We start from the raw sequence: 15,791 nt of genomic DNA, 5'->3' as shown, positions 1-15,791 counted from the left end.
GTGCAAGGGGTTTATTGTACCTGAAGGAGGTTCAGGTTTCAGCAGGTGGTGTAGGGGGGAGGGGGCATATGGCCCCTCTTTTAATCCTTGACCCATTATTTAGGTAAAAATTAGAATATTTTTACATTTACTGAAAACAGGCAGAAGCCATTTTAGATATTTCTTTAACACGTTTTCAAATAAGAATTCCAACCGTTGCTTATGATAAATTATTAAATTTAATTGAATAACATGTGGCCAGCTCTCAATAGAAAGGCTTATTGCCTGGTTAAAATTGTCAAAAATAAGCGATAACTCGGCATTTCTACAACAGATGCTTTTGCAATTTCAATATCGTCGTTAAATTCGGATAATTGAGCACGCTAATAACTATAAGGGGAAACTTCTCATATTTTTGTGTACGCCATTTTAAGATCTATTTAGACACATCTTAAGTTAAATCTTAATTACATAATTACATATAGGGTATACATAAATATATTCTTAACTAGTTTTCATTACCCCGTCTCGATTCGGCCAAGACCTGAACTACTTCCAGTATAATTTATGTATTTTGAACGGCAAAATTGGCGCCAATAAATGCATTTCACGAACAAGAATCCAGTTTATAATTTGACTAAATATAGAGGGGTATTTGTAAATAATTAAAGAGATGAATATTTGGACCGCTGCTTGAAGGGGTGGTAGCTGACATGAATCGTGAGATTGGGCAGGATTTCAGATAGAAACAAGACTCAAGGGTTTACGATCAAAACAGGATTGCGTATTTTATCCATTTTTGAACTTTCTCGCATTTTTTATTTAGTTTTAGTAGATTTCTTTAGTTAGTATTATAATTCTTGATTTTGTGTACGTTAACCCGGATACCCTGTTTTCTATACCCGTTTACAATCCTACATGTCCAGCCGGCCTAACCTCGTAAAACACACTTTCACTTGCAAAACATTACCATTACCATATACAGTCTCAAGGGGGGAGGGGTGCCCCATAAAATACGCACCAAAAATGAAATATCAAAATGAATAAAATAATGAGTTTAATTAGTTTTAAAACCGAATGGGCGTAATATATCGAAGATGAAAAAATTATGCGTACATCATTTTGACGAAGAAAAACTAATATGTAAAATGCGTAAAAATTAACCCACGTCCCAAACAATTTAGATATCTATATATAGATACAAAGGACTGACAGCAAAATAATAAATTTCAGACAGTCTCTCTAAAGCGGGGCCATTAAAAAGACCATTGCGAGAAACATTTTTCCAAAATAACGACCCCAAATATACAAAAAAAGGACATTAACGCCTCAAATTGTTGGCGCTTCACATCCCACCCCGACGTAATTAAAACCACTAACCAAGCCAAAAATAGATATCCAAGCAAATTAATTCATTTTTCAACAATCAATTCAATAAGTCTAATTGGAAACGTATTTTATTTAACATATATTGTATATCTATCTATACCTTACTCCCACATGTTCTATATTTAAAAACTCTTCAACGCTCACGTTTAAAACAAACAGAGCCCAAACAAGAACCAGGAAAAAGCTAGAAACTGAGCTTTTAAAAAGAAAAGGCTATGAAAGGACAAAAGTGCGCGATACGATCAATTATTGTTGTGGTTTTGATGGATTTGAAGAATGAAGAGAGAGTCCAAAAAGTCACATACCTAAAAAATACCAAACATTTTAGATTTTACATCTTCAAGATGGGTTCTAGATATTACATGTACGCTTTATGTGGTCAGGGCTGCGTTTTTGCGTCTGTCTTGAGATATCGAGTAATTGCGTAAGTAAAGAAATTATTCTGTAATTATTAAAATCAACTGGTTCACGAGGTTCAATTGTTTCCTAGTAAATAATGTTGAATTTACTCTCTAGGGCCAAAAGGTCGAAACCCACCAAATAAAAAGATTTCGGAGATTTTCCTTTCTTTTCACAAACACCCAAATATTGATTCATTCATTTATTAAAAGCTGAGTAATTAAAGGTTACAACCTAAAAACATTAAAGAACGGGGGGGGGAATAATCATGAAAGTTTACCGCTCTGTTACTAAGTTCAAATTACAAATCAAATTTCAAGTTTTAAAGGTGTAATATTTAAAAATTGTTTGTGTAGTTTGAGTTCATTTGATCGATCATTTGAAATAAGTCACACTGCGCGGTTTAATGCTTTGTCGTACATATCAAAGTGAGACAGCGGACAAACACCTTTAGTTGACAGACGATATGATAGACGAGACGGAACTAATTCGTCTTTTCAGACGATTTTACGCACACCCAGGTCAGTAGGGGAGGACTAGAAATTTTTAATAAATAATAATGTAAGCTTTCTTTGTTGAAGCTTTGTAATAATATTTTGAATGATGAAAATTATGAGCATGTGTAAGATTACATCATCGAGAGTACAAAAACTTGAGCTATCTTTTACCTAAAAACCCCCATGTGGGTTGGATGAATTAAAAGAACATTCTTTATAGTTATATTAATGAATTGTAACGGGCATAAGCCATATAAACCTTTCATCACGTTTGGATGACGTTTTTGAGATGAAGGGTTAAATTTGGTCCAATAAAATGTAGAAGCCATTAACACCTAGAATGTAAAGGGCCAGAATAAAAGTTTTATTGTAAGATTAAACTCAGATTAACATTTCTTCTTTTAAAAGCCATAACCAAAAAATATTTTCTCAATCGGGAGGGTTTGTCCTCAAAATGCATATCACTATTCTCCATTTTAAAATATAAATTATCAATTCGACTTATGTTAAAATCGTTTGACCTCCACTAATGATATTGGCCTCTAAATAATGATCCCTTTGATCTGGGAGAATTGAAAATAAATATAGTTTAATATAGAACATATGTCCTACTTGTACAGTGTATATACTTAAACGGATTAAAGATTAGGTTTATCTTAAGAGATAAACACACAATACACACTATTGGGTGGAGGGGGGGGGGTCACCCTCCATCCGTTATCTAACACCCCCTTCCCATAATAATACTTGATGTAGGATAACACTCAGAACAACAACTCAGAAAAATAAAACTAAGCAGGGGGAGGGGGAGGGGAGGGTGAGAGTTACTAATGGTAGCCCAGAAATACAATAGGTGTTGAAAATTAAAGCTTCTAGGTGGGAATATAATAATTAAGAATAGAATGGGTAACAAGCTGGGTTTTGGGATTATAACATATAGATCATATAGGACTTAGGTTACAGGGTAGTAGGGGGGTAAGGGACCTTGTAGTATACAATAGGATACAATAAGATACACCGGGATATAGATAGGATACAGATAGGAGATCAGGAGATATAGACAGAATAGATATAATGGATTTGAAATAAACAAATTTTCAGGGGAAACATAGTCCGGTAATAACAAATCTACACACAAAATATGAGAAGTAAATACTAAAAAAATATCTAGCATAACAAAAAATTTGAGTAATAAACAGATTTTAAGATGGTAGGATAACAAGATACTGGTCTAGGGAGGATGTTTTTATCGGTGTACACTCAACTTACTGTTTGTCTGGCTTGTCTGTTCGTTATGTTATTCATTTGTCAGTTCGTATTGCATGTCCGGTTGACGTATTATAAATAGTGGTTTTTGGCGGAGTATTCGTTCTTTGAGCTAACCCCCCCTTCCTTCTTCCAAAAACAGCATTATAATTATTTAAGAATGTTAGAATTTAAAAAATGCGTGTTTTATATAAAGCTAAGCGTGTATTAGACGTTGGTCTCCCTTGAATTAGTCTAAAAAGAAACGTCAAGTGTTCCAACTAAACTAATGGATTCCACTCTTTAAACTCAAGTTTTTGTCCGAGCACAGCTTTTAATATCAAAATACAATCTACTTATCAAGCGTTCACTGATGTTTTTATTCATATTGTTTGAAAATGTTTTCGACGTCTCGCAAAAAAATTCTTGAACGAAAGTGAGTCTAAAGAAAATTTACCGCTTCAGTAAATGCGCAACGTGTGCAAAATAAATCCCCCATAATCCGAGAATTTCTCTCATTAAAACTTGGATTTCAACTCGATCATCATTCCCCCCTTCCACATCAATCAATGCCCCCTACCCTTCACATCGAGAACTAGCCCCCCCCCCCCCTCTATTGCAGAATTATTTGCTAGTTAGACGAGAAATCTAAATTATTCGGTTAATATCAATAAAAGATTTTTACAGGAGAAACTAGAGCATAACCCTCAAAGCACATCAAAGGATGATTTTTAAGAATCATTTTCTATTTTTCAGAATCATGACGAAGTTACGATCCTGTTCAGAAATTGAATTGTATTCAGAATGATTTTAGCTTGAATCCTAAACTTTTCAAGATCACCCCTCCCCCCCTCTAATGCTTTGAAAGGGGTCGCTATTGAAAACAACTGCGAACTTCACACTAAAATTTACATTCACGAATTTAATTCAGACTCGCTAATCCCCCCGTCAGGACACGAATCCTAGGCCATTCTTTTAGTTTTAAGCTTAAAGGGCAAAACAGCTAATTGTTGTTGACTTAAAGAGTCTGATTACGTAATTTTAGGTATCCTTCTATTGCAATTACAAATAATTTTTGTTCGAAACAGATTAAAAAGGGTTTCGTTGTGAATCTGGCATCTACCCATTCAACCTCTTGAATTGCATCAATTTGTTGCTTTTAGCGTCCTCCCTAACCGTATCAATTTCATTCCGTTTCGAATAAACACAGCCATAAAGATTAAATTTCAAAATAAATTTTGTCGGAAAAGTCCAGAACCTAGGATGTTGTTTTTCAGACGAGGGCCAATAAATTCTGCTCATTTTAGAACCTGCCCATTTCAAGTCAAGGAAAGGCGTCGTTAAAAAGAGTAGATTTGGGTAAAAAATGGATTCCATTAGATGTGTTAAGAAGATAAATGCTTGTGGTTGAATCTAGAAACACCCACCTGTTCATATTCTAGATACTTAACATATTTTAAATTCACCCTCGGGAAGGGGAGGAGCGACAAAGGGGCAAAAAGGGAGTAACAAAGGAGGGGGTAGGGGAGAAAGAATAAGAAAATAAAAAGGGGGTAAGTGTGACTGATAAAATGGGTTGAAATACCAACAGATTAGACTATTCGTTCGCCCTCCCCCCTTTTATCCGCTAGTTGACAATTTAAATATAGACATAAGCTGTGAAGGATTAGTACGGAAGAAAAGTGAACATGATACATTGACCTCTTAAATATAATAATACCAATAACATGACACAAATAGATAGTTAACAAGATAGATTTTAAAAAGATATATTTCAAGCAACCGAAAATATAAAATAACCTAACAAATAATGATAAAAAACCCCTTTTCAAACTTCAATCCACTAGCAAAAATTTCCCCAAAATAATGTAATGATTAATTTCAGATACTATCGTATGTATTAAGAATGAAATCTGAAAATTGCTCCAGGCTTAGATTACTAGATCTTAATTCTTAGAAGAATTGAAACCGTTCAAGATTTCAGGAGAACTAGAAACTTTGGGAGGGGTAGGGAGCATGTTATAGGAGGGTTGAAAGTAGATAGTATTAGGAGGGTAGGAAGCATGTTGAGAGTAAGAAGGTGTTGTTAGGGGGTAAGAAGCATTTAGGAGGGTTAGGAGTTGTTATTTAGGGGATAGGGAGCATTTAGGAGGGTTAGAAGTTGTTATTAAGGGGATAGGGAGCATTTAGGAGGATTAGAAGTTGTTATTAATGGGATAGGAAGCATTTAAGAGGGTTAGAAGTTGTTATTAATGGGATAGGGAGCATTTAAGAGGGTTAGAAGTTATTATCAAGGGGGATAGGAAGCATTTAGGAGGGTTAGAAATTGTTATCAAGTGGAAGGAAGCATGAAGGGGCGTTAGGAGTTGTTATTAGGGGAGTAGGGAGCATTTAGGAGGGGTAGAAGTTGTTATCAATGGGGGTAGGAAGCATTTAGGAGGGTTAGGAGTTGTTATTAAGGGGGTAGGGAGCATGCAGGAGGGTTAGAAGTTGTTATCAAGGGGGTAGGGAGCTAGAAAGGGAGTTGTTATTGGAAGTGGGGCCGGAGCGTGATAAAATGGGTTAGAAAAAATGAAGAATTAACTAGAATTTATCGAAAAACCTTTTAAAAGGGCGGCCTTTTCCTTCCTAAAAGGGGGAAATGGGCAAAACCTACAGAAAAACGTGTCGGACACACAAAAAGAGAAAAATTATAAATCATCTTTCATTTTGTTAATAAAGAAGACAGAAATCAAACAACGCCCACGGGTACATATACAGGATATGTAGGGAAGGGAGGTTTACTATTGACATTATTTTTCAAAGAAGATAATGAAGAAAAGAAGTCGGAGCGAATATAGAAAAAAAACGATTTTCTCTTTGTATATCTTGCAAATAGATACCATAATTAAACTCGTCTTGGAGTACCTGAAAAAAGGAAGAAAGAAACGGTAAGTAAACGGTAAGTTACTAAAAGATCGAAAAAATGACGATTTTTTCTTCAGGTGTTTAGAATAGTAGGAAAAAGGAATTTCTCCGGGTGCTTAGAATAGTAGGAAAAGGGAATTTCTCCGGGTGATTAGAATAGTAAGAATAGGGAATTTCTCCGGGTGCTGGTAGAATAGGAAGGACGAATTTCTCCAGGTGCCTAGAAGGGTAGAGGGAGCTAATCTCTCATTTCTCCTCCCACCAGGAGATCCTTGATTAATCTTAGATAGAAGAGTATTATTCATCACAAAATACGCANCACGGATAACAAAAATATTTAAAAATAGTTTTTTTTGTATAGGAAAAAATATCTTATGGTGTAATTGGGTGCGGAGAATAACAGTTGAACAGATAGATAAATGTATGACGAGACAGACAGATAGATATGACAGATAGGGATATCATGAGGAGACAAATGAATGTTCACACTGTGACAGACATAACAGATAGACAAGATAATAATACAGACAAACATGATTTTAGCAGCCGTGTCGCAACTTGAAGAGACAGCAACTAGACACATTACAACTATTGAAATGAAGGAGGAAAAAGAATCGAGAAAAACTGTTAATAACAAAAATATATATTAAAATTTTATCAAGCGAACACTCGAAATAATATACGGAAGTGAGCTGACTGTTTTATGCATATCGTGATCGAATCCTTGTCGATTTCAAAATCCATTTTGTCCATTTAAGGAACATCTTTTTCTTTATATGGAATTGAACGTTTGTATAACAAGTAACTTAAAATTAATAGAATAAAAGATATTTATTACTTCACGTAAATATCGTCGTTATTGTCAATTATAGTTTTTCAAAAAATTAAAATAAATAACTGGATTATATAAATATCCAAAGAACCGAATGCATCCAAAGATAAAAATGGTTTAACTCATCGCTTCATTGAAAATATTGGAAGAAAGCGGGGCTGGGCAATTATATTTAACTAAAACTAGGTCAGACGTATAGTAACCTCAAGAATTTAAAACCAAATCTATCAACCCCCCCCCCTTCTCTCTCTTCTTTCTAATCATCTTTCAAAACGTTATATCTAATGTTTTAAACCCCTTTCTAAATTTATTTCAAAATTCCCATTTTAACCCTATATTAACCAAATATAGATCTCAAGTGAATGATAATTAGAAGAATTAAAATTAATTGTTAGTTTCTAAAAATATCCATGGTGACCAGAAATCAATAAATATATCCATGATCGACATGAGAACCATGAAAACTTATTTTTAAATAGGGACCAGCATCCTCTCATCCTGTTCCCAGGAAACCCTTTGTTAGACTCAAGCTGACCGATAGCCCCCCCCCTCCTTTACAATCTGATTCCCCCCTGATATGGATACGATACCCCCCTCCAATCCTGTTACCCCCCCCCCCCCACCTGCAGGGTGTACAGGGAATAATAAAGATTTAACTACAGGGTGAGATGTATAAAAATACTGCCCCGTCATTCCTGTTTTACTGTTCAGTGTTCTGGTTTAAGAATATACAGAAGAAATTTTAACATATCTTTACTTTTATTTGCAGCAATATATCTCAAAATTCGCGGCGCAAAGTGCCACCTAATCCAGAAAGTCCTTTATTAAAGTCCAAATGTAAAATAAAGTTTAATCCATAGTCATATTTATACCGATTGTTTGATTCGGTTCAGCAGTTTCTAAGAGCGATTTGACCACTATACGTTTCATGTTCAACCTGTTGTAGGAAAAATAGCCTTTTACACTGGTCACAGTTAACAAGAGTCAGAATATTTCGGACTTGAAGCAGTCTAAGACCTGTCCTAGGCCTGACTCTGGTTAATGAAGACAGACTGAATAATTCTCAACAGATGTCTCTAGTATCAAATATCCTTTATCAGACTAGATATCTGATATGAGAAACATGCACTGACGATTAATCTGGGCCTGTCTGGGCATAACTGACGCGCTGTGCCAAATTATAACAATTTAACTCCCCCTACCCCCTTTAAAAACATAAGTTGCGCCTAAATGCTTATAACAACGTCATGGAAAGAAAACTTACTGAATTTTATTACCCGCTGTCTACCATTATTGCATTCGCCTACACAAAGTTGCAATCTCCCTTCTTAAAAATGCATTGTCCTTCTGAATGCATTATGCCGGCCTTAATATAATCTTAATGCTTTATTTCATTTACTCCATGTCTTAAGCAATCTCCCAGCAATTTTAGTGATCTCCATGCTATTTTAGCAATCTTCCAACTTTAAAGCAATCTGCCTGCTTAATTGCAGTGTGTAATTTCAATTTAGACGGTCGTATTGCAATCTCCCTAAAAATATCTATATATCTACGGCCTTATTGCAATCTCCCTGCCTTGTTGAACTGAATTGAAAAGATTAAAGGTAGAGCCTATACGCCCTAGTTTAATAGTCCTAATAAAATAAAACCAATTTTAGGATTAAGACATCAAGGCGAATCTAGTGGGACAGAAACTGGTTAGAAAATAACGACTAGCTACGACAAGAAATTAGAAAATAACGACTAGCTACGACAAGAAATTAGAAAATAACGCTTGCTACGACAAGAAACTACAAAATTACGACTGGCTGCGACAAGAAACAAGAAAGTTACGACTGGCTGCGACAAGAAACAAGAAAGTTACGACTGGCTGCGAAAAAAACTAGAAAATTACGACGGCTGCGACAAGAAACTAGGACTAGCTGCGAAAAGAAACAAGAGAATAACGAATTGTTACTTCAAGAAACTAGAAACTACCGTCTAGCTGCGATAAGAAACTAGAAAATAACGACTGGCTACGACAAGAAGCTAAGACTAGGTGCGAAAAGAAACTATAAAATAACGAATTGTTACAAGAAACTATAAAATAACGACTAGCTGCGACAAGAAACTATAAAATTAAGACCGGCTGCGACAAGAAACTAGAAACTATAACGACAAGAGCGACAAAAAAAAAACATAAAACAAAAAGACATAAGACAATAAGAAAGAAAGAGTAAAATATAAGGTTTGAACACCGTACGTTACAGATAAAGCTCATGTTACACAATTAGTTTAGGAAATGTTGAAAAGAAAAGGATTATATGTAAACTAGAAGGTTAATACCTAGATTGTATTGTTTGCTAGCTAATCTTTAAACCTTTATTTTCTCTCCGTTGTCTAGTTATCTTAGCTAGCTAGGTTGCCTTGTATTTGATACCTATTCGACATTAAAATATCTAAATATATAACTAACAAGATTAGGTTTAGTTTGGTTGGATAATTGTAATTATTAGTTTTGATATCCCAATATCTAAATATCTAACTAGCTAACTAGTCTTTGCTTCTAACCCCTATGTTGCCACTGGAGTAATTATCGTTGCGACGGAAACACAGGTCGTAAGGTCTTACGAACTTGGAGCCTGGATTAACCAATTTTTTTCGCTTGAACTTTTTTGTTTAAAAATAAGGAAAACACAATGAGCTCCTTGGGTGGGTGGTTTAGAAACATAACAAGATAGTTAAGCAATTAGATCCTAAAGCATTAAATTGTTTAATATTTCTAACACGATTTACTGGTTCAACAATACAAAAAGCGCAATAGACCTTATATGGTGAAATAGTATGGTAAGTATACTGTATAAATGATACACCCTGTATCGAGATGAAAGTGTACTGTATAAATGATACACCCTGTATCAAGATGAATTTGAAGGTGTACTGTATACATAATACATCCTGTATCAAGATGTACTTAAAGGTGTACTGTATCAAGATGAACTTGAATGTACTGTGTACTGTATACATACATGATACACCCTGTATCAAGATGAACTTGAAGGTGTACAGTATACATGATACATCCTGTATCAAGATGAACTTGAAGGTGTGCTGTATACAAGAATTGACATTGATTTTCTAACGACCTATATGTTGTATAGAGGTTCCAAGCCAAGTATATGACAATCAGGCACTGTAGGCCTGACAAGACTTAGAAATTCAGGGATAGTCAATTTAGTTAAAAATCGCATTTTTTTGTACTTTAAAATTGAACATAACTTCATTAATAGGTTGTAGATTAAATACCATTTCTCGAATTCTTTGACATTAGAATAAAATTGTTTTATAAGCTTGTGAAATTAATTCTGAAGTTGGGTAAAGCTAAAGTTAAATGAACAGTAGAACTCACACCTCTCCAAAACGATTTATAACTTTTTAATTTCAAATTATGTCAGTTTTGAGTCTTGAACATCATTAAGAGAAATGTTTCACTGAGAGGGAGAATAGGAATGAAAAATTACGATGAAGAAAAAATGGCATTTTTGTTTCAAAAATAGTAATAATGATTAATCTTTTCCACCACCCATAGTTACACCCTTCTAACCCCCCCCAATATTAAGTTAAACAGTGGGTTGTGAGGCAAGGGGGGTTAGATTTAGCAGATTTCTACAGAAGCCTAATAAAAGTTAAATTTATCGTGTCGTAAACGTTTAAAACATTTATATTTTTGCATAAAATTTATATAAAAATGTTGGGCTATGTTTTTATATAGTTTACATGCTGTGATACTTGACTTTTTAAGTTTTGATTTTGTTCAAAAATAAGAGTGAAGATAGAATAAACGTGAGAAGTGGCAAATGGAAGTTTTAAGGAAGGCTATGATGGAATGGTAGGTATGTAAGGGTGAAGGTAGATTATTAAACTTCAGTCTAGAGGCTTAAATAATGATGCCTAAGTCTAGAATATGGCTTGAATTATATTCCAATACTATCCCTACACCAAACCAACATTGTCATTTAAAATCAATCCATGTAATAGCTAGCTATGCCTCCTATGACATTATACCAATTATGGTAAACCNTCTCATGTTAATATTGACACCCTATTTCGCAGGATCACGTTGTACCCCCTTCCTAATTCGTTGACTGACATTTGATATTTTCTATTAAAATTAAGAAAATTTCGCCGGTTGTAAAACAACTTCACACGAATGAAACGGGATAACCAGGGGAAAATGGATGCTACATTTAATCCATTTAATCAGACTCAAAAATTTCTAAAAATGAACATGAAAATTTTTCCTGAATGCCTCCGTGGTCAAAAGTTTTTGTGCATTTACAATATATGTAGATTTGGATCTAGGACCAGAGATTTAATATCGATTAAACCTAACGATTGATTGATTACAGTCTGGGCCTTAACAACATGCAGTTTTTAAAATTAGGCCTTAAATTAGGCCGAAAACTTTCTTATTTGTAATTAGGCACTGGTCAATAATGATCTAACAAATATACAGAAGACTCGGAAAAAAACCTATTTTTTCGATTTAAAAAGTATTCATAATTTGCAGCAATACAAAATATTTTTTTACTTAAATTATAACCGGGGAAGGTACGAGGTCAGAAAGTCGCATAAATATTTTCGCATTAATTTTACATTTCATTTTCGGGTCCGTCCTACAGAACCATTTTTGGACAAACCCCCCCCCCTCCTCCTATCAATTTTATATATTACCACTTTTTCAACAATTTTCAAAAAAAAAATGGTTTTTATTAGGGTTAGGTTAAGACACTTTCTGGGCCGAGCGCTGCGGCCACATATCTTACATTTAAGATCCCTGTACAAAATTGATAGGAGGGGGAGGGCCTGGGGGGAGGGGTATCCAAAAATCGTTTTCTGGGAAATTACCTTATTTTCCATAAGTTGCGTAAAAATGTATTATTAAACCTTAAAAGAGCAAAATTGTTTCCAAAAAGTTTCTTTCGTATGTAAACATCAAATTTTCGATAAACATAGCTCAACATTCTAAGCATTGCAAAATAGAGTGAGTGGTCTGGTTAGGTTGGCAATTGCAAATGTATGCATTTCTCTAGACTATTGACTTTAACGTAAAAAACCGGAAAAACTGGGTAATTAAGGAACAGAGGGGAAAGAGGGGGGGATAGGTAAAAGATAAGACGAAGGATGTGGGGAAGGGGTCATAAAAGGAAGGGGGAATTTTATCCATGAAAAAGATAATTCTGTATAATTTGGTTTAATGCCAAATAGAAATATTCTTTCAGTTTTCAATTTTGTTCAATGTTGGTTTGGTGCGAAGTAACTTCTTGAGATTTCAATTTGAATATCTGTTAATATGACAATTGCAAGTCGTATGTGTGAATTTTCCCAATGTTTTTCTCATATATTCATATTAAGATTAATTAAGAAAACTTCAAGACGTTCTACACAGAGATTCAAACTATAATTTTAAGAAGGAAAAAGATTTAATTAAGAAAAGTAATCTAACCTGATAAAACTAGAAGTAAAACTCTAAAGCTCATCTTGCGTCCAAAAAGCATTTCTAACATGTTTATTTTTTACTTTTATTTTTAATTTTTAAAGATAACAGTCATATTCGTCTCACGTCTAACTATCCAGCTTTGAAAGGGTTTCTAACGTCTAACTTGAGTTCTCGTTGATGTTCTAGAATAATCACTAAAAAAAAGCACTATAATTGATGAATACAAAATGCGGGAAACTAGATATCGACACCACCTAGGCTGAGATTTGTCAGAACACTACTAGTACTAACCTGTAAGAGTCGGACCGAGCCGGGGCCGGCGTCTCACGTGGTCGCTTTGGTTTGCCCGAGGCCTCAGGCTGGGAGGGGCGGGGGGGGACCCGGTCCGACCTGTGTCAAGAACAGGTTTAGGCGCTTCAGGCTCTGCTGGCCAGAGGAATTACTATCTTGTGGTCACTTGTCGGACCGGGCGGAGTTTCCTCCCCCTCTTTCTCTTCAAGCACCAAAACCTCCCCCCCCCCGACCCAACTTTTCACGCTGCCCCTGGCTTCTGATTTGATCTAGGTATCTATCTATCTATTTTTACCTTTACAGACACAGTGTCTATCTATCTATCTTTCTGTATATTTGTACGCTAAAACTTGAACGCTGGTAAAGAACAACATCGTCGTTTTAAATCCTAAAATTAACTCAATTGTCATAAAATCGAAAATTAGATATACAGAACCAGGGGCGTATTCAGAAATTTGTTCTCTTTCCAGGGTGGCTCAGCGCCCTTTGGGGCCTGATCAACCCCATGAAATTATATAGATATATTTCACTGGTCCATGGGGGGCTTATGCCCCCAGCCTCGGCCTGAACAAAAATAGAATAATAACTAACATATATTGTTTAACCAAATCCAGTGGAAAACTCATGCATGCCATCATCTGGTTGTGTCTCATCGTAAATTATAAATCATAATGTTTATCTCTCTCTCTCAAAAAAGGACATTATTTAAAACGAAAAATGTTCTGGGTGGTTTCAAATGATTATTTATTGTTTTTTGAATTATTTTTCTTTCTTATCATTTTAATAACCAGAAACACCTCTTTAGTCTTTAATCTACATAATAAAACAAGGGGGCCATTCGTATATATATGTTGCCTATAGCTGGCCAAACGGCTGGACCGATTGGGCTGAAATTTTGTATGGACACTCATGGGTGGCCAGGGGTGTTATTGGCTAAATAAATTCTATAATTTTTTTTCTCATTTATTTTTTTTTGTCCACGGACAACGCCAGGCGAGCCGGGCCCTTCAGCATATCCATAAGTTAAATATTTCATCAGTAAAAACCAGAAAACAATGGAATAGAAAGACGACATTACAGCAATACTCAAGCGTTATGTTAAAAAGCAAATATTTTTATTATTAACTTAGCAAAACACTTTTAAAGTGAAATGGGTCCATTAACACTGTACAATTGCTATGTCTAATGTTCATTGAACTAGTTGAAGTCCTAAATTGAGTTTAAAAGTTATCTTCATATTTCATAGTTTTCTGGTTAGCACTGTAAAAATTCATTTAACATGCAATAAAAAGGATTTATTAAATTATTATTAAGTGCTCAAAAAAGAATAGATAATCAACAACATTATTACCTTTGATTAGATATGTAAAAATGTTACTATGATATGATTTGTATTGAACTTTAACAAGGTCAAGGTATCAAAGGTCTGGAAGGTCTCAATATATTCATGTTCAAGGTATCAGAGGTCTGGAAGGTCTCAATATATTCATGTTCAAGGTATCAGAGGTCTGGAAGGTCTCAATATATTCATGTTCAAGGTATCAGAGGTCAGAAAGGTCTCAATATATTCATGTTCAAGGTATCAGAGGTCAGGAAGGTCTCAATATATTCATGTTCAAGGTATCAGAGGTCAGGAAGGTCTCAATATATTCATGTTCAAGGTATCAGAGGTCAGGAAGGTCTCAATATATTCATGTTCAAGGTATCAGAGGTCTGGAAGGTCTCAAAATATTCATGTTCAAGGTATCAGAGGTCAGGAAGGTCTCAATATATTCATGTTCAAGGTATCAGAGGTCAGGAAGGTCTCAATATATTCATGTTTAAGGTATCAGAGGTCAGGAAGGTCTCAATATATTCATGTTCAAGGTATCAGAGGTCAGGAAGGTCTCAATATATTCATGTTCAAGGTATCAGAGGTCTGGAAGGTCTCAATATATTCATGTTCAAGGTATTAGAGGTCTGGAAGGTCTCAATATATTCATGTTCAAGGTATCAGAGGTCTGGAAGGTCTCAATATATTCATGTTCAAGGTATCAAAGGTCTGGAAGGTCTCAATATATTCATGTTCAAGGTATCAGAGGTCAGGAAGGTCTCAATATATTCATGTTCAAGGTATCAGAGGTCAGGAAGGTCTCAATATATTCATGTGGCAAATATATGATTTTTCCACGTTTTCTCCAACTATATCTCTGGAAGCCAATGTTGCAGACCTTAGATATTTCAAACTATGAGTTCTGTTAGATTAAATAATCTGAGTTTGAAATATCAAAGGTTTAAATATTTTATTTTGTTCCAAAGACTCAATTCCTTTATGAAGGAGAAAATTCATATTGTTTATTATGAAAAATGTGTTTTAAATGTAATAATAAATAAGAAATTGGAAATTTACTGCTTTTTGTTTAATTTTTATGAGGGGGGGGGCACGCGCATAAATATAACCCCCCCCCCGCCCCCTGAGATATTGGTTTGATTCGCCCCTGGTTGAGAAAGGGTCGAGGGGTGGGGGAATATAATATAAAACATAATTTTTGTGACCTATAAAAAGTGAATGCAATCTTGGTTATAAATCACAACAATATTTTGATGAATTTGCTCACTATCTATTTTTTTTATTTCTGCAATAAACATTGTTTTATGAGGATTAGTGGGGAGCAGTAGGTCCTAAAAAATGTGATGGAAGAAAAAAAAGAGCCCTTTTTCTTAAAAATTTTCATACCATTAACCTTAGGTTTACAGTGCGATTATGATACCTCCAGTTTTAATATTTTTTTGT

At 34.8% G+C, this 15,791-nt stretch overlaps 1 protein-coding gene across 1 annotated transcript in view; it reads right to left on the bottom strand.

Moving 5' to 3' along the window:
* LOC111711793 (Down syndrome cell adhesion molecule homolog) overlaps positions 1 to 13,017 on the bottom strand; it is a gene marked incomplete in the record, with an annotated part of 35,027 nt that extends 22,010 nt beyond the window's left edge. The window contains 1 exon segment of the mRNA XM_023486237.1: positions 12,734 to 13,017. Within this exon segment, the coding sequence (XP_023342005.1) occupies positions 12,734 to 12,794 (61 nt within the window).
* Between the last annotated feature and the right edge of the window lie 2,774 nt (positions 13,018 to 15,791).

Source organism: Eurytemora carolleeae, unplaced genomic scaffold (genome assembly GCF_000591075.1).
Source record: "Eurytemora carolleeae unplaced genomic scaffold, Eaff_2.0 scaffold1205, whole genome shotgun sequence".
NCBI classification, from domain to species: domain Eukaryota; kingdom Metazoa; phylum Arthropoda; class Copepoda; order Calanoida; family Temoridae; genus Eurytemora; species Eurytemora carolleeae.
The sequence above is the reverse complement of the archived record's forward strand: the minus strand, read 5'-3'. Positions and strand labels throughout refer to the sequence as shown.